Raw genomic sequence first — 25,028 nt, forward strand, 5'->3', positions numbered from 1 at the left:
CTTCGATGCAAATTGTGCTCCGACATACAAGTTTCCATTTGTATTTTGGAGTTGAACTTGTTGTTCCACCCACTGACTATCCACAGCTTGGTTGGCCCAACTAACATCTATAAATTCTAGAGCTAGAGGCTCCATAAAGTGAGCGAATGTCTCGGTTCCCATACAAACATGAAATTGAGAGTACACAGAAGGCCCTGCGTCCATACTGCTCTAAAACTGTGAGAATGTTGAAGTCCTTGCATCCATATTACCATGAAACTGAGTCTGCTGGCCAAGATAGTCAACATAAGCATCATCATCATCATCATCATCATTCTCCAAGATTTTGTCCTCTTCTTCAGAATCATCGGATCGAAGATCATTGTGGCTGAAAGTGTCAGCGCTGAGAGCACATATATCCTCTTCTGATATCAATTTCGGAATTACATTTAAGTTCATTGTGCTAGCCCAGGGATCCATATTCCTTTCAAATCACAAGTAATAGTTAGAGGAGAAAGATGGCAAGTGTGTTGTCGGCAGGTGGAGAGAGGTGCAAGGGGAGAAGAGGTTTCTTTCACGTGCATACAATATCTCTTGTCTAACAATGTCAAGAACTAATAAAAAAAGTTCATGTGGTATCTGATATCTTGTCTAACTTTATTTCATGTGCATGTAGTATCTCTTGTCCAACTTTATTTAATTTCCATTTTTTTAATTAGCCTTTTCATTCACGTGCATCCACTCGTCAGAAGCTTTTGTCCAAGTTCATTTAAAAGCTGACATATATGTCAAGTTTGTCTCTAACATTTATTTATAGATTTAAAAATGTTACAAAATAATTGTGTCAGAGCCACATAGGCTCGGGATGGTAGATTGAGAATTATTCTCAATAGGATGCTAGAGTGGGAAATAAGTGCTGTAAGGATGGTACATTGGAAAAAAAATCATTTCACGTGAACCCACAAACACAAGCCTCTCTTTTATTTATTCATTTTTTTGGTCCTCTCGTTTTCGTGCTCTCTCGAGAACCAGCAAAATAAACACGGACTCCCTCCACGGCAGTGAGCATCTATCTACCACCCTAGAGACGCCGGCCAGCTACTACCATAAGCCAAGACCATTCACTTATATGATTTCTTTCTCTTACTTCTTAAAGCAAAAGATTTGAACATCTTACTTTGATCTTGTTTGGCTTTGCAACAAGGGATTTGGCACCAAAAATTCTTTTATTTTTGTTCGAACTTCTTCAAAGGTCTCTATATTTAGGTAAGAACTCTGTAACCTTGTAATTGAGTTTTGGTTAGGATTAGTGAAGATTGAATTTTAGGTTTCTTGACACAATTTGGGGTTTTATTAAATTGGTGCTAGGCTTTATAAATTATGTCCTCAATATGTTATTTTTTTCAATATGTTGACTCATTGGATAGTGTTGAGAGCTTATTGCTTAAAATTGATGTGGATTTTAGCTTGTGCACAAAGAGGTAAGAAAATTTCTCCCCTCTTTACGAATCTTTGTATGCTTTGTGTTGAATCATTATAGGAAACTCATAAATTTTTATATTTCTTTATTCCTACAATTATTGGTTTGTTGATAAATCTTTGTCTTGGGTTGTTATCCACGGGTATTTGTTGGATTACATTATTTTTTATCTTCCTCCATGGACATGTTGTGGAAATGTTGTTCTAGTCTAGGCTATTGTTGTGTTCCTATACCATCTTGCACCCATCATGTTTTACAAATGAATTTTCGTAAGAAGGAGTTTTGCATAAAGGATTTTAATTTAAAACCAATAAAATAGTAATTTCCTCTTTAATGCATTAAAAAGATTTTGATGCAAATAAATATTTTATGCAAAATTATTTGTTACGAAAATTTATTTGTAACACATGATGGATGTAAGATGATCTAAAGTCACAACAATGGTCTAGACCACAACAACAACATGTGTGTCCATGAAGGAAGACAGAAGATAATGAGATGTAACAAATACCCATAGAAAATAATCCATTACAAATATTTATCAACAAGTCAATAATTGTAGGAACAAAGGAATTTAAGCATTTATAATGTTCCTACAACGATTCAACACAAGGAATACAAAGATTCTCAAAGAGAGGATAACTTTTCCTACCTCTTTATGCAACAAGTTAAAATCCAACACCAAAATTAAGCAATAAGCTGTCAGCATTATCCAATGAGCCAACCTATTGAAACAAATAACATATTAAGGTTTAATTTATATTTTATAAAGCCTAGCACCAATTTAACAAAACTCTCAAATTGGGTCAAGAATTATAGAACTCAATTTTCACTAATCCTAATCAAAACTCAATTATAAGGATATAGAGTTCTTACCCAAGTGTAGAGACCCTTGAAGAAGTTCCTAGTGGACAAAAATGAAGAGATTTTTAGTGTCAAATCCCCTTTGTTGCAAATCCACGAAAGATAAACTAGAATTTAACATCATTTCTGCTTAATGTTACAACTATCTAAGTTCTGGTATCGGTTTTGCATCGATTGAATTTACCAAAAAAATTCAATCTGCATCAATCAATTATAGAAGAATTGCTTGCTTTAAGTTATAACATTTACAGCTGCAACGATCATGCACCAGAAGATGCATCAAAGGCACTAACAAAAAGTTTAGAAGACCTGCAACTAGACTACATTGACTTGTACCTTGTATGCTTCTGCACTTCAATTTTTGAAAGGAGAGTTTTTGAGTTTTTTTTAGCAACACTATGAATGTTATAGAGTATAGATAATGACCTTGTGTTGCAGATACATTGGCCATTTCGAACAATGCCCAGTTCAAGCTGGTGGGTCCTGAAATCATGGCTTCCTTGCGTCTTGCTGAAACATGGACAGCCATGGGGGGCTTGTATGCATCAGGTCAAGCAATGACAATTGGGGTAAGCAACTTCTGAACAAAGAAGCTACAAGACCTACTCACATATGCAAAAGTGCCTCCTACAAGAAATCAAGTAGAGTGTCACCCTGTATGGCAGTAACCAGCACTTCACAAATCCTGCAAATCAGTGGCTGTCCACCTCTCGATCAGTAGAGTAACTAACTCGAGTTCAATGAAGTTTTTATTCTTGATTTTTCATCGTCAACATACATAATGTGCAGGATTTTGGTTAGGCATATTCACCGCTGGGATCACAAGGGTCTTGGATTAAGGGAGAGATTTTGAAGGAACCATCACTTATTGAGATTGCTGAAAAGCGTTAAGTTGCTCTTCTCTGGGGTATTCTAGGATCAAGGAAAACATAAGCTTGCTTGATTGGTGTATTCCTCCTTAGCATTTTCCCAAGTTCTCCGATATCTGCACTTCTAAAAGCTCACACTCATGCTTACTATCACACTTAAGGACCCAACAATGCCAGTTAAACTTGTTAATTTCTTGCCTTTTCGTTGTGCAGTAACGGTTTCTTCGGGGCGATTTTGCTGTCCATGTAACCTGCAGTCCCTATAAAAAGCCTTCAAGAACGGTGAAATATGAGATATGAGAAGATAACTAAGTTTGCCAATCCCTCTCCCACATTCTCTTTGAATCTGTATGACTATCTGCATAACAGTTGTGCAGAGGCAAAATCCTATGTTGATTTCCAGAACAGTCGGTACATATTTGCCTTGATCGAGCCACATCATGGCGAGCCCGTTGAAGACAGTTAAAGCTGACCAGATTCATCTGCAACTTGGTTACTGCACTCTAATTTGGAGTTACCGTTCATGCTGCACAAACAATCCTATGATTTCCAAAAAAACTTTTGAAATTGGCTATTCGATTCCTGTCTGCGAACACCTCCAGCATAACAACTACATGGTTTCATGCTAATTTTAAGGTTTCAACATTTCAAGACCCTTTTCTTTGGTCCACTTTCAAACTGGCATGTATGCATAAAATGTATTACTCAAATTCTTCAAAATAAAATTTAATTATGCAAGAGAATGTGAAACTTCTGACAGGATATTTTGCCCCGTGCATCACCAAGTCAAGCAAAATATGGGGCAACAAGTAACGCAAGTCTAGTGCACAAAAACCTCAAGAGCAAATGTGTAATTGTTCAATGACAAATAATAATGATTATGAAAGTAAGAAACTGGAAAAGTGTATGTGGCCACAGCACAGTCATCACACCAACGGTAGATTTTTGGGAGTGCAACTGACCCCGTGATCACCATCTACCGCCTGTCCATTTCCTCTCAAAATCCTGCATATGAAACAAAGAGCAAGCGATTGCCATGATCAAATCAACTATATAGACATTAGACAACCTGTGTGAGGTGTAAAAGCTTAATACATAGTTTTGTATTCTCAGACAACAAACTAATCTATGCAAAATCAAAATACATTTACGGGTTGGAGGACTTCACTAACTAATCCAGTGTCATTCATAACAATAAGCACAACAAATATTATGCAGTGGACGGGGTTGGGGACTATCAAGATGTACGCAGACCTTACCTCCACATATTATGTGGAGATACTGTTTCAAATAATTGAACATGTGACCTCTAGGTTGTACTTCGACAACTCAACCACTGGGCCACATGTTCGCCTGTACAAATTTTCCATAATAAATAGAAAAAAGAATCAAAATTAACTAAAGGAAAAGTTGAGCCAAGGCATTCAGTTAACAAATCTTCAACATCAATGTATCATGACATTATCAATAAAATCGACTTTGTGTAATTCAGAAGATCGAATATCACCAGTGATTTAGGGCAGTTAATGCAATAGATATATACTCCCCAAATAAAGAAAGGGAAAAGGAAAAGGACAGAAACATTTTCAGATACCAAACTGCATGATTCATATCTTTCTGGGACAGCTTTGAGATCTATTGTGCAGATTCACTAAGCAAATGTTAACAATATTGAAAATGGAATCTAAATAAAAGCAATAGATATACGAATCATGACACACACATCGATCAATTCAATAGTAACCAGAAAATAGAACAAGCTTCCACAACTTCCATACCATTTTGTTGTCAACAATCCTTCAACACCCACAGGACCTCGAGCATGAATCCTGCTTGTGCTAATCCCTACCTGTTCAACCATCCAATAGAGTACATCAGAAAGTTAAATAATCAATTTCAGTGTTAATACCAGTATTCTTGCAGTTTCACATGCCTCTTCACCAAGTCCAAATCTTGCTCCATCATAGAACCGTGTACTTGAATTATGGAATACTGCAGCACTGTCAATATCGAAATTGGAATTATATATCAGGCCAACATTATAGAGGGATGTGAGAAAATGGTTCACAGGCGCAGGATGCAAACTGAAAAGAAGAAAAAAAATCAAGAACAACCTAAAATGGGGAAAATATAAGGTAGAGGGAAAACTTCTTGAAGCCCAGATACTCGAGTAACCCTACATTCTAACTAAAGTTGTAAAAAAGGTATACACCTTCCGTGCACAAGGCTCCCACACGTCAGCTGTTGAGATGACTGACACAGCGACAAACCTCCGTGAATCCTATAAGAACAAAGAGAGAGGGCGACTGGTCGTGGCCTGGGGATACTCCGACGCTCAAACTCATTGAGTTTTAATAATATTAGTGATTGCAAATTATAATGCATGAATCAGAGAAAGTGTGTAGCGTACCTTGGCTCAACCTCAACCTCCTTTATATAGGGGTTGACAAGGTGAGGAGATGAAGGCGTTTGATATTATCGTCCCTAGATTATCATGGTAGGATCAAATCTCCTTATCCCGATCTCTTGATATTTGAACGTCTTTGGACTTTAGTTTGAGATATTCCCTAGGAGCTGAGAGTTATCATCTCCGAACTTTTATTCTTAGCACGACTTCTTTGAAGCTATAGTAAGTAGCTTTCTTGCCACCTGTCATACTGACTTGGCATGAGTCATTTTTCTCATCCACAAATGCCTCAAGCCTTTAGTCTGTCTTTTTCTTTTCTAGATAAAGGTTGAGCTTGTTCTTTGCTATGATTCTTCCCATGTCTTGAATAGGTTGTCTTTATCTTTTAGTCGGATTGGGAGATTAGCTTCTTCCTTTCCTTGTCTTGCATTTCCTTGCCTTCAAGTATTTCATTACCTGACAATTTTTGCCTCTTTAGGCTATGCCTCTTCAGCTATGTCATACGAGGTATGTCCTTGAAATGTGTCTCTTTGACAGCTCATGCAATATAAGTCCTCGGCTTGGAATGATTCAGTATGTCTGTGTGGGTATGACCTCACCTTAGAAATGATGTAACTTTGACGAGTTTTATCTGAGGTTAGTCTTGGCTTTAGAATGATGCTTCTTTGGCATAAATTTTCATGCAAGAGTTAAGTCCTCGTCGTGGTGATGCCTCTTTAGCATATTACTTTCCTGTGAGGCAAGACCTCGTTATGGTTGATGCCCTTTTTGAAGTCTATGCGAGGCTAGACCTCGGATTGGAATGACGCCTTTTTGGCAAGTCTAAGCAAGGCTAGGGCTTGGCTTGAAATGACGCCTCTTCGGTATATCTGTGCGAGGTAAGTCCTCACATCGGCATGGAATGATGCGAGAGTGAGACCTCGTATTGTCTCATGCCTCTTTGGCAATTCATGTTTATGGGAGGTAAATCCTCGTCTCAGTGATGCCTCTTTGGCATATCATTTTCATGTAAGGTAAGATCTTTTCGTGCCTTTCTGGAAAGTCTATGCGAGGTTAGTCATCGACTTCGGGTGATGCCTCTTTGGTAGATTTATGCGAGGTCAAACCTCGTCTATTATTAGTGATGCCACTTCGGCACGCTTGGTAAGTCTATGCGAGGTATGAACTCGGCTTGGTATGTGATCGACACAAAAGTGTGTGTACTTACCCCAAGTGTAGGGTATCGGCATATAATAAAACCAATGAGTCCGGCATCGTATCCACAAGGAAGGAATGCAAATATGGTGGTGAATGGTATGCAAACAACTCGCTAACACTACTAAACGCAACGAATATCAAAATAAAGACAAGTAAGAAAGGTGGCCGAATGACTCGCTAGCATATGCAATTTGTAACCAAAATTAAACAAGATTTGATTTGAAACAATTAATTAAAAACGTAGTCCCTAATCCGTCTCGGTGGATGCTCACTTCTCATGCTCAAGGTATAATTGCAAACACGCACAACCATACACAATGCATTGTGCGATACTATTAACTATGCATATGCAAAGGAAATTGGGCATGAAGACTTCAATTCCTACATGGAGGTCATCGAGCCTCTTGGTCTACGATGAAAGCAAAGTGGTAGACACCTACTCTTATGGATAAATATTCTCCCTTAGGGCTCGGCTTTGCTAGCACCCTAGTTTCACACTCAAAGACCAATTGACCATAACTCTACCATGCATATTTCATAATTTCCACAAAATCCCATCATCAATACACACAACCAATAGCTATGCAATAAAAACTCAATCAATTAGGGAAATCATGCATTGGGCATTAATAATTCCTAATCAAGCATATTAATTGAATCCCTAGATTATACAATCCAAAAACACAATAAATGTGATATTCTCATGCACCCAAATACACAACTATCACAAAATAGAAAGAGAGAGATCGAAGTTACGACTCTTTAGACATACCTTGAGCAATTGAAACCTTGCACCCACCGTTCAGGACTAGAAACTAGAAAGGGAAATTAGCCACTCAACATAATAAAGAAAACAACCAATTTTATAGAAGAAAATCAATGTTTACAATCAAAATCCCGAGAAGCTTGACAAAATCTACAGAGAAAGATAGAAACTACAATGGAGGCTAGATGTTCAAGAGTGTATGAATGAGGCAAAAACCCAAATCTTAGGGTTTTCTCCTCTTTTTACAAGTGTAATTACCTATCTACCCTTACAAAGCTTTCTCCCTTGTGTTACATTTTAGAAATACCCAAAAACCCAGTTGAATTATCTATTCTCGAAGTGCAGAAATCGGGAAACTATTCGGACGATTGAGAAATTTGTTTGGACAATTAAAGCTTCTGGATCCAACTGTCCAGACGGATTATAAGGTGTCCGGACAGTTTGTGTAAATTTCCATTTTTGGGCTGTAGCTTCAAGATTCTTTGACCTTTTTGCCCCTCGATTCAACTGTCCGGACATCCAATTAATCCTATTTTGTGTAACTATTTGTGTAACGGACAAAATAGGATTAATCCAATTAATTCTATTTTGTATAACTATTTGATACCTCTTTGGTAATTTCATGCGAGGTAAAACCTAATCTTTGGTTAGAGGTCAAACCTCCTGTTTGGTTTATACTTCTTTGGCAGTTTCATGTGAGGTAAGACTTCGCCTTTGTCTGATGCTCCTTATATAGTGGTGTGGAGTATATTAGTTGGGATTTTCTTATTCCAGAGTTTTCATTTGATATCGTTGTTTGAGATTTGAAATTTGAATTGTAGTGATTTCTCTGGATCTTACCCAGTTTGAATTTAAACCCTTTGGATTTGAATGCACACTGGATTTGATGCTTAGGAAGTTTCTGAGTGAAGTCTTCCCTCCTTGGGTTGAGTCTAGGAACCTGCTTTCTCAGGTCATGGTCAGCATTTCGCATGGAGCGAACATAGTCAGCCAAATAGAGCGGATTTGGTTGGATGTATGGAGCAGGCTTGGTTAGACGCATGGAGCAGGATGGTCGGCCACATAGAGCGGGGATCCATGAGGCTGGAGCTGGTGATTTTTGCACCTTTGATTGACGTCTTGGAGAGTGTGTTCCTGATAAGGAGAAAAAAATTAAAACTAATAGTGTGTTCTTGATAATAACATAGTGAGCCAATAAGGATAGTTGTACAAATCTTAAAGGGAGAAGAGACATAAAAAAAAAAAAATTGGTAAAAATGTTGAATCTCTGTCCAGATGACTGAATTTGTCCAATCCGGACTAAATTAAGTTTGGACATAACTTATATGTCTGAAATCTAGGACGAACAAAAAATTCTTGTTCAGTTTAAAACTTAGTTATGGTACAAATGCATAAATCTTATTTGGTTTACTTGTTCATACCTTAACTCGGATGAGGTTATTGTCTGAATTTAAACCAATCCGGATTTAATCAATTAAGTATGTCCAAAATACAATTTGAGTTAGGGTCCGGACATGTACATATTTCGTAAACATGTGATGTTATCCAACTGAAAATCGACTTTTTGTCACCCCATGTACGTGTACTAAAAACATATCACCTATAAACATTTTAAGATATAATTGTTGTGCATGCAAGTGGGAATGTTTACATTTTTTAATACGGTCTATAACTGCAATGTCTCTTGAATTTAAAGAAAAAATAATGCCATAGCAAAGACCAATAAATTCATTGATTGATCATAGGATATCAAATAATCTATAAAGAAAGAAAAACCAAATAATACCGGAACATACACTAATCAAATCATTCATAATTTTAAATTTGAGGAGATCCAAATTCTTACAGAAAACACTAGGGCTGAGATTGGGTCGGGTCGGTTGATTATCGGCCAATAATGCAACCGACCCGACCAACCGATTTCGGTCAAATGTGAAAACCATTATCTGCCTGACTTTTATGGGACGCTTGGCAACCGACATTTTCGGATCGGTTGATGGTAGATTATCGGCCGGTCGATAATGGATCGGTTGGCCGATAATGGCCGGTAACAATAACAAAACTACAATTATTAGTATTATTTTTTTATTTTCTTTAAAATAGTCGATTGGCCGATAATTATCGGCCAACCGATGATACGGTATTTTAAAAACCATCAACCAACCCATCTATTTCTGGGTCGGGTGATATTATCGACCTGACTATGTGGGTTGGTTGATGGTTGATTATCAGACGGCCGATAATGGATCGGTTTACCGATAATGATTTATAAAACCGACCCAGTCTCAGCCCTAGAAAACACTTTAAAAAGCACATATAATAGCATACAAGTTAAAAAGAAAAGCAAATTGGAGTCATCATTTGTATATAAATCAGAATCATATTTTTCTTATGGACAAAACAAAAGTCAGCTTGACAACGACACCCTTGGACAGTTGGACTTGCGGACGAAAGCTCGGGTCATTAGGATCCACTAAAGTAAGAAGAATTCATTCGAGAAAAAGACATTGTGGAGCGTGGTGTTTGAAGGCAGCATGTGACTCCAGTACCACTGGTTTTACGAGGCGGTTCGGCTGCGCCATTATATATATATATATATAGACCACAGTCTTTCTATTGTCTATATGGTAATGGTCTTATTTAGAGGTGTCAAAATTATGTCAGGTTTGGATAACCGAATATTTTACACTCGGATTAAATCAAGTTTGAATATAAGTTATACGTTGGAAATATGGATCCAAACAAAATAATCTGTCCAGTTTAAAAAGTGGGTCCGGGTCCAAACACAACCAATTTACTTATCTAGACCCTAACCCAGATTAGTTTATTGTCCAATTTACTTATCCAGCTTCAAACCACAATGAGTTCGGTCAATTAGGTACATCTGAAATTCAATCTGAGTTAAGATCTGAATAGGGCTTGGCATTGGGCCGAGTTGGCTCGAATATATGAGGCCTGGGCCCTACTTTGAGGATCTGGCTTCGGGCCAGGCTCGGGCTTTTGGGTCGGGCCTCGGGCAAGGCCCGAATTTTTTATTGTATAATATTTATATATGTATTATTTGAGGAAAATGTATTATATATATGCATATGTGTAATATATACGTATTATGTATATATATACACATACATTGCAATAATATATATATATACACATATATATATATATATATATTATATATATATATATAGAGGAATTCTCACATAACGGTCTAAAGTAAGGATGTAAAATAAGGGTGTATGTTTACACCATTGATTTGAAACATGTGGGATACAAAGTAATGGGCCCCACATGTCATCACACTCATCCACACCATTAAAAACTGACCCTTATTTTACACTCTTACTTTAGACCCTTATATGAGAATTCCTCCATATATATATATATATATATATATATATATATATATATATAGACAGTGCACAGTGCACTGTTTGTGTATGTGTATGTATATGTATGTATGTATATATGTAAATATATACATATTATATATATATATAAAAATAATGTCGGGTTTGGGTCAGGCTCGGGCCGGGCCCGACCCTAAAAATGGAGCCCAAGCTTGTTAAGGGGTCAGGTCGGGCCTAAGCTTGCGAGTCAAATGGTAATCCCTAGACCTGGATATATAAATATGTCGTAAACATGTTACACACTTATACGACATAACCTAAAACTGACCATAGTCTTATTACTTATGATAGAAGTATATAACCTCGCGTTTGCGAGGGATATCTCTCAATCATCATGGCCACGGGAGAAACAAAGTCAAGCAATACTGCCCAATGTGGCGAAACACACTTTTTTTCATGTTACTTCAACACGTGTCAACGCTTGAAAGAAAGGTGTCTCCTTTGACTAATCAGATGATGCCATGATCATGGCATCTCGGCCTGTACTCTGCATTTCAACATTTCTCAAAGAATGTTGTTGTACAGTTCTTAAAAAATGTGATAGTATAAAATAGAGTGCCACTGCCACTCGCCCTTTTTCTTTCCTTCTTCTTCCCAAGTAACTAAAATCCAAAAACTTGAACAACACAAACCCAAATAATTGTTTGGATAATCAGGCAGGAGGTTAAGTAGAAGCCCATGGGCCTCCCTCCAGTAGAGAAGTCCATGGGCCTCACCGGACCTTCGCGACATTTTTAAGCCCAATTGGGTAAAGGTCGATCGTCGAGAAGAAGTCAGTGGGCCTCACCGAACCTTACTGTCATCGCACCAAATGTGCGCCTCTCGTGAACCCAACATATCTTCTCTCCCTGGTTCGCCGAGATTGGGATCGGATGCATGGCTTGCCGCGCTTATTTCTCCGTCCGATGTCCGTCCGATACGCCGCGTTTCACTCCCAAATGTCAGCTACGAAACCCTAGGCCGTCTCTTCTCTTACATAATCATCTCCTTCTCTCCTCTTCACCTTTGCTTCCCAAAAAGGTAAACATGATTTCAAGAAAAAAACAGAAGGAAAGCACCACCACACACTCTCTCCTCTGCTTTTTTTGTTAATGTTATCGTCTTTTTGTGCTTCGTTAGATATGGTGTTTGAGTAGTAGGCGCCGTAGCATTGTTCCTGTGAGGTCTCACGTGGCCACTGAAGAGAAACCCGTCTCAGAGGACAGAATGCTCGTGAGTTCACTTCATCTCTCTGTTCTGAATATACGTTGGATTGTTCGCATAAATTGGTGTGGTTTGATGATCGAACCAAATGAATGTGTTTTTTTTTTTTTGCAAAATTTGAAGGTTTTTGTGCCTCCACATCCGTTGATCAAGCACTGGGTTTCAGTTTTGAGGAATGAACAAACTCCTTGTCCGATTTACAGTAAGTTTGACCCTTTATATGTTTACTACATTGTAATTATGTTTTCCTGATTCCACGCAGGGTTTGCCATTCTCAAAGATGGGTTTGTATTGGGAATTGAATCCAATTAATCAGAAATAAGAAATTATTGTGGCACATGCATTTGTTTTATCCTGCCGAAGCACAGAAAATCTGTGCAATAGTGTTATGCTTGGTTTGACATATTGTGTCTCCGCTGCTATGTAATGGTAGTTTTTAGGGTGCTAGTACTGGTATAGTTAAGTATATTCTGCAGTTTTTTTTAATCCTAAATCATTATGTTGAAATGTAACCGAATGAAACGAGCAGCATCAGCACAGAAGTGGTAGCATCTTCACAGAAGATGTTTTATCTTTTTTTTTAAGTCTTATTGCTCTGTTGAACCATGTATTTTGTAGCACTTCTAAACGATGAACATCTTCATTTCCGTCGCTCTTTCCATTTGTATTAAAGTTTATGAATACCTCAATATGCTTTAAGAAACCTTTAAAGAAGATAGTTTGATTAGTGGTTTGTAAAGTTTATGAAACTTTGTAGGATTTGTTTCTAATATTATAATGTATCTCATGCCTATACTGAATTCTCATAGGGAATGCAATGGCTGAGTTGGGCAGGTTGCTTATGTATGAGGCATCGAGGGATTGGCTGGTGAGCTTCTCCATCTTCTCAAGAAAGATATTTGTTCTTTTCAGCTAAATGGTTCCTTTTTGGTGGGCCTTTTAATTGCCAACAAAATCCTGCTGTGAAAGCATGTCACTTTTATTATCCTGGAAGATTATGTTATTCTAATTTTTGCTTAAATCTTATAACTGATAGTAAGTGCTCACATTTTTGTGCTTTTACTACTACCAGCCTACTGTCACAGGAGAGATCCAATCACCAATGGGTGTTGCTTCTGTTGAATTTATTGACCCTAGGGAGCCTGTAGCGGTGAGTAAATGATATTATATGTTTTTCTTTCTTATTTTTTCTCTCCTATTGTTTTTTTATTAAATAGTGATGTATGTATGATTAAATATCAAGTCTATAAAGCTTCCATAAAAGTTACTTTTGGTCCGCCTTCTTAGTATTTTTTAAAATTTCCATACATTTAATGTGATGCATATCTACAGCGGTTCTTGTTTTGTCAGACTATGCTAACCTGGCTAAATAAGCTTTAATGACAATCTATTGTCATCCTAATCAAACGATTGAAACCCATTAACTGATATTTTGTTTTTCTAGTTTTGCAGGTTGTTCCAATCTTGAGAGCTGGCCTTGCTTTGGCAGAAAATGCATCATCAATCTTTCCAGCAACAAAAACATATCATCTGGGTAAGGATTTCGCCATGAAATCTATCTTCCAAGGAATGTAATGCAGGGTGAAAAGGAAACAGAATGAGCAGTAAGAGTTCCTCATACTTGCAAATTGCAATAGCAGTCATAGGTGCTAATTGCAATATCCCTTCCCCCTAACAAGATATTTTCTTGCTTCAACTAGATTTGAGGTTGACTATTTTTTCTGTCATTCTATCTAAAATTAAAATTTCATGTCTTTTCTTCTTTTTCTTTTTCTTTTTTTGGAATCGAAAAGGTTTTATTAACGGCACCAGGGGGTGCAAATGTGCAAGTGCAACCCAAGAGCGAACCAAAATTACATTGGCAAGATCTGAGACTATCAAAGATATTGGAACAAGATCCACTCAACCAAAGTTTAAGAACAGATAGCCAACCATCCAAAAAGACCCCAACCGAGCACTCTTTGTCCTCTTCTTCTTCTTCATTCTGGTGATGCATTGGGTTAGTTATGTTTCTTTTCTTTTTTTTGCATATTAAGGACTAAGCAGAGATGAGGAGACGCTTCAGCCAACAGTATATTTGAACAAGTAAGAATTTTACTTTAGACATTTTTAATCAGAATTTCCTCATTCCTTGTAAAATCACAATTTTAGTTTAAGTGCAGCTAGACGCCTAGTCACGCTCTTAGACAAGAACTTTGATTCTTGTATTATGCTTCATGCCATTCTTTTCGGCGTTTATTTTAAGTTCTATCCATCCTGAATTTTTTTTCTTATTTGCATAAGTCTTGATGCAACTCCCTTATATTCTGCAATGTATTTTCAGTTTACCTGATAAATTTCTGGAAGAGTCTCGAGTGATTGTGGTGGATCCTATGTTGGCAACAGGTAACAGTAACACTCTATAAATATCATGGATGTCAACTTCTAGTTTAGAGATTTCTCCTCTAAATGAAGACACGTTTGGTTTTATTCTCATAACTTAATAGTTCTCCGTTTATCCTTTATTAGGTTGGAGATTCAACTTTTCTGTGTTTTGTGTTGACTATTTGACTTTCCATCAGCATTGAATGGTCAACTACGTATACCTCTCTTTGTGTAGGTACTATAAGTAACGTGCCTTATTGTTGTACAATCTTGCATATAAGGAAATATGTTTCTACTACCATTTGTAAGTTTGTATCTAGAAAATAAATAAGAGGCCACAATAGTGCCATAAATGGAGGTGTCTGTCTCTTTCTAGCTAAAGATGCTTTGCTGTCTTAACATACATGTCTAACTCTGTCCGATGGGGATATATTTCAGCCTTTAGAATTTGTTTCTGGTCTTTTTCTTTCTCTTATTAAAGGCCACAACAAACAATAAACTTTAAACTTTGGATGACAGAAATTTTCTGGCATTCAAATTTTGTTGTGTGAATGATTAAGAGAATGTCATGCGCTGAACTTTTGATGTCCATCACAGCATGAGATATCTCTCCACCCCTCTTCCCCAATCTGAAGAAAAATCTCAATCTTGCTTTCTATGCCTCGCTTTTCGCTTGCATGTTCATTGCATTACTGCACAACTCTATGTTTTTACGTGTATGTGCAACAATGTTAACCTCAGGATAGTTAGTGCGATTCACATGTGTATGTGCAATAGTGCGAAGCCACAAGGTGATGTTTTTAAATTACTTCCTTTGTTGGCATTTGTAGTTCTAGCTCTACTTGACTCAGTAGTACTGAGTCTGTGCAAGTTTGATATTATTTTTGGTCGTTAAGTGCAGGTGGCACAATAGTGGCAGCACTTAACCTCATAAAGGAATGTGGGGTTGATAACAAGCAAATTAAAGTGGTAAGCATTTTTCACTCAAACCTGTTAAACATGAAGTGTTGTTCACTCTTCAAGTAGGCACCTTGCATATGGTTACTTTTGTGATTTGCACGCTCTGGTCGGTTTCGGTTATTTCTTTAATCTGTGCACGACTGAACATAAGTACATAACTGCTGTATGACAGATATCGGCTGTAGCTGCTCCTCCTGCCCTTCAGAAGCTCAGTGAGAAGTTTCCTGGGTAATAATATTTGTCAATCAAATGTCATTGTTAATTGTTGGAACTTGAATATTTCTTAAATGTTTTAGTATCTTCTGGTTTTTTCATCTCCAGGCTTCATGTGTACACTGGAATCATTGATCCCACCGTAAATGAAGAAGGGTAATGCTTCATAATCATTATTATCAGTCTATAATATGTATAGACTAATAGGTGCTTAACATGCTTCTTTCATTTTTTATTTATTTTTTTTCTGATAACCGAGAACGACACCATATAAGTTTGCCCTTTGGACATCCGATATGAGTCTAATGTTAATTGATGATTTTCAGGTTCATCATTCCTGGACTTGGAGATGCAGGAGATCGTAGCTTTGGTACATAGTCATCCAACTTGTCCATCAAAATGGAAAGATTCGTCAACCAACAACTTGCACGCATCCAGTTCGATATGATCACCTCTTGCAATTTTGATGTAGCTCTTCATCAGTTTTCAAGGTTTGTTAAGTTCTTACCAGCAGCCATTTAACTTGCTTTGCTAATTTGATTAGTTCTAGGAGCCGACTGGAAAAATAAACCCTATATTTCTTATGAAGAATTGAAATATACAATTCTTAATTTGATTAGTTCAAGGGCCCCTTGTTATCCTACACGTTTTTCTTAGTAGCCCCTTATTATCGTACCTGGCATTTAATGGAGAGTTATTGAAGGAATTGGAGAATGGTAGGGCTCCTGAAGGAATCAAAGATGCTAGTATGAACTGGTTTAGATGTCATATGAATAAAGATGATGAATCTGTTAGACCTGAAGAAGGTGGATTCAAATAGTAACAGACCAACAGTGCCCATTAAAGCGAACAATGACTCTTCACAAGCTAGAAGTAGAAGGCAGTTACTTTACTTTGACAAAAGAAAGGAGATAACTTTGCTTCACATAAATAGGTCCCTGTATATATATGTACACATGGAGACCGGCATAAACGAAGATAACAAAACATATGTATCATATGCAGCATATTATTAATTAGATGCAGAAAGGCTGATAAAGCTGGATTTCACCCACCACTCCAGCTGCTGCTGCTACTGTCATCTTCTTTGCCATTGTTTTCACCAGTTCTGGCTGAATTGCCTGCCTTCTCATCCTTAGCGTCCCTGCCTTCGATGTCAATCTTTTCTCTGTTTCCATCACATAGTTTGCAGAGATATATCACTATTAGAACCACAGCAAACACAGAGCCACGAGCTAATAATGCAATGGAAGTACCTTTCATCTGTGAAGCGTGAGAAACGTTGAGGACGGACAGTCTTATATATACAATTATACCATACCATATATCAGTAAGTAAACTGTAAAGAACATAAAATATCTGGAAGTTTATATTTTTTTTAAGGCAATGTAACCTAGAGGTCACAGGTTCAATTCCTGAAAATCATCTCTTAAGGTCTACATACATCTTGCTTGTCCCGGACTCTCACCCATTGTGGGAGTCTTGTGCACGAAGTGTTATTTTTTAGTGTTAATGAAGTCACTATCTGTAAAATATGTAATATAGATGTCATCTTATGGTTGAGAAGATTCTTTAATTGGTGGTCCACAAGCTTAAAATTCCATTTTATAGGGAACTTTTTTTTTAATGCCCACCTGACTTCATTTGTTTGACTAATAACAAGGTTCCTTTGTTTGTAAGGGACTGATAACAAGGTTTTCTTTTTTTTTTGTGAACAAGGGGATGGTTGGGGTTCGAATTCGGGGTTCGAGAATACAATGCGACCCAGCTCGTCAACTGAGCTATTATAGAGTTGTAGACATAAAAAATTGCAATCCAATTAAATAAAAATAGTGTGCTTTAAATGGGCTCTAAATTAAAATAATTTATGAAGTCCAAATCAAATTAAATCAGTTCAACGGATAAAATCTAAGATAAATTCAAATAAAATCAAATTCAAATAAAATAAAAATAAAATCAAAGAGATAATCTTTGATTAAGTGATTTTACTACAATATCCTTAATGTCAAGGGTTAAAGCCAAAGGTACATCAAGTAAATTTCACTTTTCCCTTTGTCTATGAAAGGAAAAGAAGGGGAAACAAAAAGGAGAGATAAATTATCTAGAGACTTTCTCAAATTGCCTTCAAGTTCAAGTTCTCTAAATCCGAAATTCTTAAAATTCCTTCAAGTCTCAAGTCTAAGTCAAGTTCTGGAAGTGAAAAGTTCAAGTTCTCTAAATTTGGAATTCTTAGAATTCCTTCAAATTTCAAGTCCAAGTCAAGTCTCGGAACTGAAAAGTCTAAGTTCTTCCAGTCTCAAATTCAAATCCAACAATTAAATTCAACTGAGGTTTATAACAAATTCATAGAATTTGTTTGAAGTGTTCAACTAAAAATCAGAGGATTCCGTATCCGGGTGGAATACGTCAAAAGAAAGATCAAGTCCACTTTGATTTACAAATTCGTAATTTGTATCAAGTTCTAAGTGTATTTTAATTTACACTGAGAAATTTGTTGTGTACAAATCTCTTTGATTTTATTTTTATTTTTATATGACGTCATCGCTCGATAAAGTTTTAGACGTTTATATAAACTGATGATATGAAATTTAGATCTTAAGGAATAGACTATGATAGACTATCCTTAAGAAATAATATATATATATGTGTGTGTGTGTGTGTGTGTGTGTGTGTATGTATTCATAGGCATGGTGCAGAATCAGAATCATATGTACAAAAGTCAAATTTCGTTGCTTTAAAACAAAATATATATCATATATATATGAGATGCAATTAAGCAATAGGGAAGCACGGTATTGGCGATGAAAAAAGAAGAAGTGAAGTTGACATATAACAAAAGAAAGACTGTACCTTTTATGCGTGATGTGTGAAAGAATGAGTATACCTGCTTTATGATATACGTTGACTTTTTATAAGCCTAATTTCATTCTAATCTCCTATATCAAGTAGGATCAGTTACAAGTTACCAAATACAAGTCAAATTGTGATTAGATAAAATAAATTTGATTAGATAATTCAAGACTTAAATTATCTAGTCTTTGATAACTTAAGTCTTGAGGGGGCATTTGTAGACATAAAAAATTACAGACCAATTAAATAAAAATAGTGGGCTTTAAATGGGCTCTAAATTAAAATAATTTATGAAGCTCAAATCAAATTAAATTAGTTCAATGGATAAAATCTAGGATAAATTCAAATCAAATCAAATTCAAATAAAATAAAAATAAAATCAAATCAAAGAGATAATCTTTGATTAAGTGATTTCATTACAATACCCTTAATGTCAAGGGTTAAGGCCAAGGGTACATAAGTAAATTTCACTTCTCCATTTGCCTATAAATACCAAGCTCATTTGGAAGGAAGAGAAGAAAAAAAAAGAGGAGAGAGAAACTATCTAAAGACTCTCTCAAATTTCCTTCAAGTTCAAGTTCTCTAAATCCAGAATTCTTATAATTCTTTCAAGTCTCAAGTCTAAGTCAAGTCCCTGAAGTGAAAAGTTCAAGTTCTCTAAATCCGGAATTCTTAGAATTCCTTCAAGTTTCAAGTCCAAGTCAAGTCTCGGAACTGAAAAGTCTAAGTTCTTCAAGTCTCAAATTCAAGTCCAGCAATTAAATCCAACTGGGGTTTATAACAAATTCGTAGAATTTGTTTGAAGTGTTCAACTAAAAATTAGAGGATTCCATATTTGGGTGGAATACGTCAAAAGAAGATATCAAGTCCACTTTGATTACATATTTGTAATTTGTACCAAGTTCTAAGTGTATTTTAATTTACACTGAGAAATTTGTTGTGTTCAAATTTCTGTTTTTTTCCCCCTCTCTCAAATGAGCTTGGTATTTATAGGTAAAGGGAGAAGTGAAATTTACTTGATGTACCCTTGGCCTTAACCCTTGACATTAAGGGTATTGTAGAGAAATCACTTAATCAAAGATTATCTCTTTGATTTTATTTTTATTTTATTTGAATTTATCTTAGATTTTATCAATTTAACTAACTTAATTTGATTTGGGCTTCATAAATTATTTTAATTTAGAGCCCATTTAAAGCCAACTATTTTTATTTAATTGGACTGTAATTTTTTATGTTTACAAATGTCAAATGCCCCCTCAAGACTTAAGTTATCAAATACTAGATAATTTAAGTCTTGAATTATCTAATAAAATTTGTTTTATCTAATCACAATTTGATTTGTATTTGGTAACTTGTAACTAATCCTACTTGATAAAGGAGATTCGAATGAAATGAGGCTTATATAAAGCCAACGTATACCATAGAGCAGGTATACTCCTTCTTTCACACATCACGCATAAAAGGTACATTCTTTCTTTTGTTATATATCAACTTCACTTTTTTTCATCACCAGTCCCGTGCTTTCCTATTACTTTATTACATCTCATATATATATATGATATATATGTTTTGTTTTAAAGCAACGAAATTTGACTTTTGTGCATGTGATGCTGCACTATGCCTATGAATACATATATACATATACATATACATATATATATTCTTTCTTAAGGATAGTCTATCATGGTCTATTCCTTAAGATTTAAATTTCATATCATCAGTTTATATGAACGTTCAAAATTTTATCGCGCGATGACGTCATATAATTATTTTTTTTTTTCAGATTTCCTTCAACGGCTGATTTTTTTTTAATGTAGATATGGCTTCCTACAAACCTCGTTCAGCCCCGAAGACGGATTTTGAGAGTAACTCAAACTCTAATCCACAATAAATTATAAAATCTAGTAATCCCAAACTTAAAGGGAAAACAATTCGTTTTCCGATGGCTTTTGTTGGACTTCACTCTTCTACAAGCATGCAGGGTCATCTTAAATTTCACGTCAACAGTGCAATGACTAGCCGTTTTGCTAACTCCAGCGTTAATCAATTTCAAGGTTTGAATATGTCTTTGATTAGCATATCCAAGGAATTGGCATCTACGGATGCCCGTCGTCCAGGCCTACCTTACTTGTGTATTGCACCACATCATAATGAGGATGACTTTATCCCACGACCTTTGATTGCCGAGAATATTAGAAACAAATTTATTAGATGGGGGACATCTTTGAACCACAGAGAAGAGATTTCATATCTTAATGGATTTTGGGAGTGGTCCAGACGGGTTGCTAGACTCCTTAGGTTTGGAGGATTTATCATTAGCAATCAAAGCAGTAACGATGGAATATCATTGTCCCCCTTCAGCATATCGGGCTTTATGTGAAGTATGGTGTCCTGAAACCAATACCTTTATGACGAGGCATGGAGAAATTGGCATTTCTCTTTGGGAAATTCGAGATATTTCTGGATTGTCTATACTTGGTGATTATTATGAAGAGGTCATTCCGAGTTTTAAGGAGCTCACTGATGGAGAATCTCTTCCGGATTCTTGTCTTTTTCTCTTTAAGGCTTTTCAGCATATAGCCGGAGAGAAGGATATTGATCGAATCAAGCATGCAGACTGCATCAATTTTTGGCTTGATAGGGTTTCCAAAAAACCCAATCCTCGAAGAGACTCAAAATATAAGAAATTATCAAAGTTGGGAAAGTATGAATTTCTAAAAAGTGGAACAACAACAAAAGTGTGGAGGTTCATAGTCATTTCGAACCAAAGTGTGTCTTTAGAAGACATCAAAGATCTAAAATGTTTACTGGAGTTAGATCTTGCATTATCTACTACAAAGATTGATGAGCCGGAGATAGCTTCATATCTCTCTATTTGGCTTTGTCGATTTGTTCTTCCATCAAGCGATGACCACTTAAGACCTACAACTTTTAAAGTTGCTTCCCGGATTGCTGTAGGTGTAAGATACAGTTTGTTTCCACCTGTTTTAGCGAGTATTTATAAAGGTCTTACACAGACTTTTTCTTCTGCTAGAAAAGATCTTGGAAGAATTACTCAATCATTTTCAGGACACTTTCTTTATGACTGGGTAGCATTGCATTTTCCTCACGGTATATTTGATATCATTGACACATCTTTTGGGCATCCCTACACTTAGGAGATATTCTGGAGTTTTAAATGTCTATCAGTTTTGGGAGCCTAACATGATAGACTGTAGGAAACTTCTTCGTGGAGACATAGACTCAAAAAACTTTAAGTGGGTTGCGAATCATCCTCCGAAACAAGTTGGTGACCAAACAGATGTTGGAGGCCTGTCAGAAGAGATTCAAGAATTTATGTTGAGTATTTGACCTGGCTATTACCATGTCGTTAGGGGTCATCATACACATTGGAAGCGTATAGTCCACACCGATTTTCGAGACAACATGGATTTAAACAAATCGATCCTGGGTCTTCGAATATACATTCTTTTGAATTGAATCCGAGTACCCTTTACAATTGTTGGTTATCTCTAACGAGAGTAGGGAGTAAGGCGGAATTTTATATTCCGGGCCCTGTACTAACATGTGCGATCAAATTGATCGGAAGTATGAGAACTAGTGGGACACCACAGTGGCTCCCATATTGCTTAACGTTTCTACTACTGTTTTGGAGAGTAGTGAACGTGCTGATTTTAAACTTATTGAGAATATTGCATCTACACTTTCTCATAGGAAAAGAAAAGCTGGAGAGGATGACTCCATCCCATTGCCACCGATGTACTTGAAGCATTGGTGCCATGTTGAGGGAATTACTCCATTCTCATGTAACCAGACACGTCCCAGAAGTAATTCATAGGATGTCTTGGAGTCAATTACATGAAATAAAGCTGATGATATCAAGTCATTCATCCCAATCTTTAATCGGACTATGCCAATGACATGTTATCCTTTTTTATTGAGACCTTGGATTGTAAGTTTGCTTTTAGAAAGCTCATTCACTGAGATTTTAATCTTTCTCATTGTATGAGTCAGCATAATATTTACAGCAGATCCACAATCAATGAGGATTCGAGATATTTTGTGTTCTCGAATAAGTCCGCTAACATAAAGTGGTCTGTTATGAAGTATTGTCCCAAGCTGTAAGTCATCATCTGTAAAAGTAATTGTTGTCATACAATCAACGGGACTAACTTTTCTAATTTGGAAAAATATTTTCCCTTTATATTCTTTCGGATAGAGTAGTGTTTGAACTAGCGCCAAACAAGTATCTATTGGGAGTTCAAGGACTTCTGAGATGTTCATGTCTGAGGAAATTTCTTGGAGTGAAGTAACAACTCCTTTCTTCTCAATGCCTGAGGCTTCCCTCTTCGAATCATCTCTTTCTTCATGTGACTCTTTAGAGTCTATTGCAGTGATCACATATGATGTCATATGTTCATCTAGAAATTATTCTTTCGGAAATTATTCCTTAAGAGTTACTTCTTTTCGGGGAGTTGAATGAGTGATTTTGGTCTCAACATCAACATGTGTCTTTCTTCGATTTCTTCTTAATTGATTCTTAGGTCAAGATTTCTTATTTTCTCTTCTTCCAAACTCCTTATTCGGAATAGGTATTTGACTTGGAAGAAACCGAATTGGTGATGGGCATTGTTTTTTACTTTTCACCTCTATCCAACCTTCGTCTTCACTTTCAGAGGACAAATCATACATTTCTGGTGACGAATCCCACACATCCAGATCATCCGTCATAATTTCATATAACGTTGGCCTATTTGAAGCTTGTGGTCTTGGCATTTCGGGATATGCATAGACAACGGTGGCTTCTCCATCTACAATGAACTGGACTCTTACAGCTCCTTCAGGAAGCTCATCAGCCAGTTCTATATTTGATGATTCCTCGTTAGTTAGGGACGAGGGCATCGTTTGAGCTTCCATTGATATTGGAATGGGATCAAATGACCCAAAAGCCGCTATTCCGCAATTAACTTCAGCATTGTCAGTAAGATCAAGATCGATCTTGTTTTCCCTATTCAACCGCATGATTATGTCCTTCAAGACAAAACATTTCTCAATCAGATGACTAAAGATCTGATGATACTTGCAGTACTTAGGATTATCATTTTGGCCAATTTCCTCCGACCGCTTTGAAGTGGGAAGCTCTATGAGCTTTTGTTCAAGTAATTGGTCTAGAATTCCAGACACTTCAGAATCTGCAAATGGGTATTCTTTCTCTTGCATTTGTTTCAAGGTTGGTTGCTCCTTGATTTGAGTTTGATCCTTACAAGTCTTGGACTCGAATTTAGATTTCTGTGTAGAAATCTTAACTGGGTCGGTAGTAACAGCCATGGATTCTTTAGTCTGTGAAGGCTTTGAATCCTTCTTCACCTCTTTCTTTAATTCTCTTTTTTCACGCGGGTCACTTGGCAAATAGCTTCCATGCCTTGCTATTTGGATTTCCAAGTTATGGGCTCGGGTTGCATATTAGCTTGAAGATTGTATAGTAACCCCCCAATGCATTCCTTGAACACACATATCGATGGAGGAACTTTCGCTTATACGTTCCTTGCAATTTAGGACAAGGTTTCTCCAGCGTTCAATATATTCGACCACAATTTCTTCTTTATTCTGCCTCATTCTTGCGAGTTTCGGGAGGCTAACTGTCCGTCGGGTGCTATAAAAGCGAGTTAGAAACTCGCGCTCAAGTTTATCCTAACCTTCAATGAAGCCAGCTGGAAGGTCAGTATACCATTCAAATGCAGCTCCTTTTAGGGAACGCACGAATTGTTTCACCATGGAATCTCCAAATGTACCAGCATTATTGCAAGTTTCGATGAAATAAGCAACATGTTGCTTTGGGTTGCCCTTCCCATTAAATTGTTGGAACTTAGGGGGTTGATAACCCCATGGCATGCGGATTTCATTAATCCGACGGCTATATGGTTTTGCGTACACTAGAGATGAGTGTGGGGCTCCACCATACTAAGCTCGGATGGTGTCAGCAATCATGTTTTGGAGTTAATTAACAGAGAGTGAAGCAACATATAAGTTGGTGGAATTGCAGAGAGCATTTTGTGCTGTCACGCGATCTTGCTCTTCTTGCTTTTGTTGAGCTTTAAGAGAATTTGAACTTTCTGGAGCTTTACCTTCTAGTGAAACAAAGGTTTCATGGCTCGGTTCCATGATTGGTCTTAGGGAATCCAATCGGTTTATGAGTGCAACAATTTATTTGACATTCTCTTCTAAGGACTTTGTCAATTGATCAATGGTGACATTCATTTGTTTCACCTGATCTTCGAAACTTGTTGCCTCAGTCATCATAATCGGTACAGGAATCTCTGATTCCGATGTTGGGATGTAATTATCTCACTTACGTGATGTGGATTCCTCATATGAGGAGTTGGAATATACATATTCCATTCCTTTTGACTTGGGAGATTTGGATTCGGATTCAGGCTCTGAAGAAGAGGTGTAATCACCCCACTTC

General features: G+C 36.7%; 1 protein-coding gene and 1 pseudogene across 3 annotated transcripts; both read left to right on the plus strand.

Moving 5' to 3' along the window:
• The first annotated feature begins 873 nt into the window (after positions 1–873).
• On the plus strand, positions 874–3,658 carry LOC119998597 (annotated as a pseudogene).
• Positions 3,659–11,737: 8,079 nt separating this feature from the next.
• LOC119998417 (uracil phosphoribosyltransferase-like) lies at positions 11,738–16,355 on the plus strand. 3 transcript variants are annotated; one of them, XM_038845746.1, is made up of 12 exons: positions 11,740–11,992; positions 12,092–12,184; positions 12,299–12,377; positions 12,985–13,043; positions 13,248–13,325; positions 13,628–13,709; positions 14,212–14,260; positions 14,499–14,560; positions 15,441–15,508; positions 15,672–15,727; positions 15,821–15,868; positions 16,039–16,355. In XM_038845746.1, the coding sequence occupies exons 1-12, from the start codon at positions 11,849–11,851 to the stop codon at positions 16,088–16,090; spliced, it is 870 nt and encodes a 289-aa protein (XP_038701674.1). In that variant the 5' UTR covers positions 11,740–11,848; the 3' UTR covers positions 16,091–16,355. The 3 variants fall into 3 exon arrangements, 1 of the variants encoding a protein (XP_038701674.1); XR_005468235.1 differs by lacking the exon at positions 16,039–16,355 and having other exon boundaries at positions 11,738–11,992; positions 15,441–15,579; positions 15,821–15,863; XR_005468236.1 differs by lacking the exons at positions 15,672–15,727; positions 15,821–15,868; positions 16,039–16,355 and adding an exon at positions 14,684–15,330 and having other exon boundaries at positions 11,738–11,992; positions 15,441–15,488.
• Positions 16,356–25,028: the final 8,673 nt, after the last annotated feature.

The sequence above is a fragment of the Tripterygium wilfordii genome, chromosome 5, assembly GCF_013401445.1.
Source record: "Tripterygium wilfordii isolate XIE 37 chromosome 5, ASM1340144v1, whole genome shotgun sequence".
In the NCBI taxonomy this organism is placed as follows: Eukaryota; Viridiplantae; Streptophyta; class Magnoliopsida; order Celastrales; family Celastraceae; genus Tripterygium; species Tripterygium wilfordii.

Excerpts from the sequence above, each read along its gene's own strand:
- LOC119998417 (XM_038845746.1), top strand. The coding sequence starts at position 11,849 with ATGGCTTGCCGCGCTTATTTCTCCGTCCGATGTCCGTCCGATACGCCG. Across the intron at positions 14,261-14,498 it reads CCAACAGTATATTTGAACAA|TTTACCTGATAAATTTCTGG; the intron begins GTAAGAATTTTA and ends ATGTATTTTCAG. Across the intron at positions 15,509-15,671 it reads ATAACAAGCAAATTAAAGTG|ATATCGGCTGTAGCTGCTCC; the intron begins GTAAGCATTTTT and ends GCTGTATGACAG.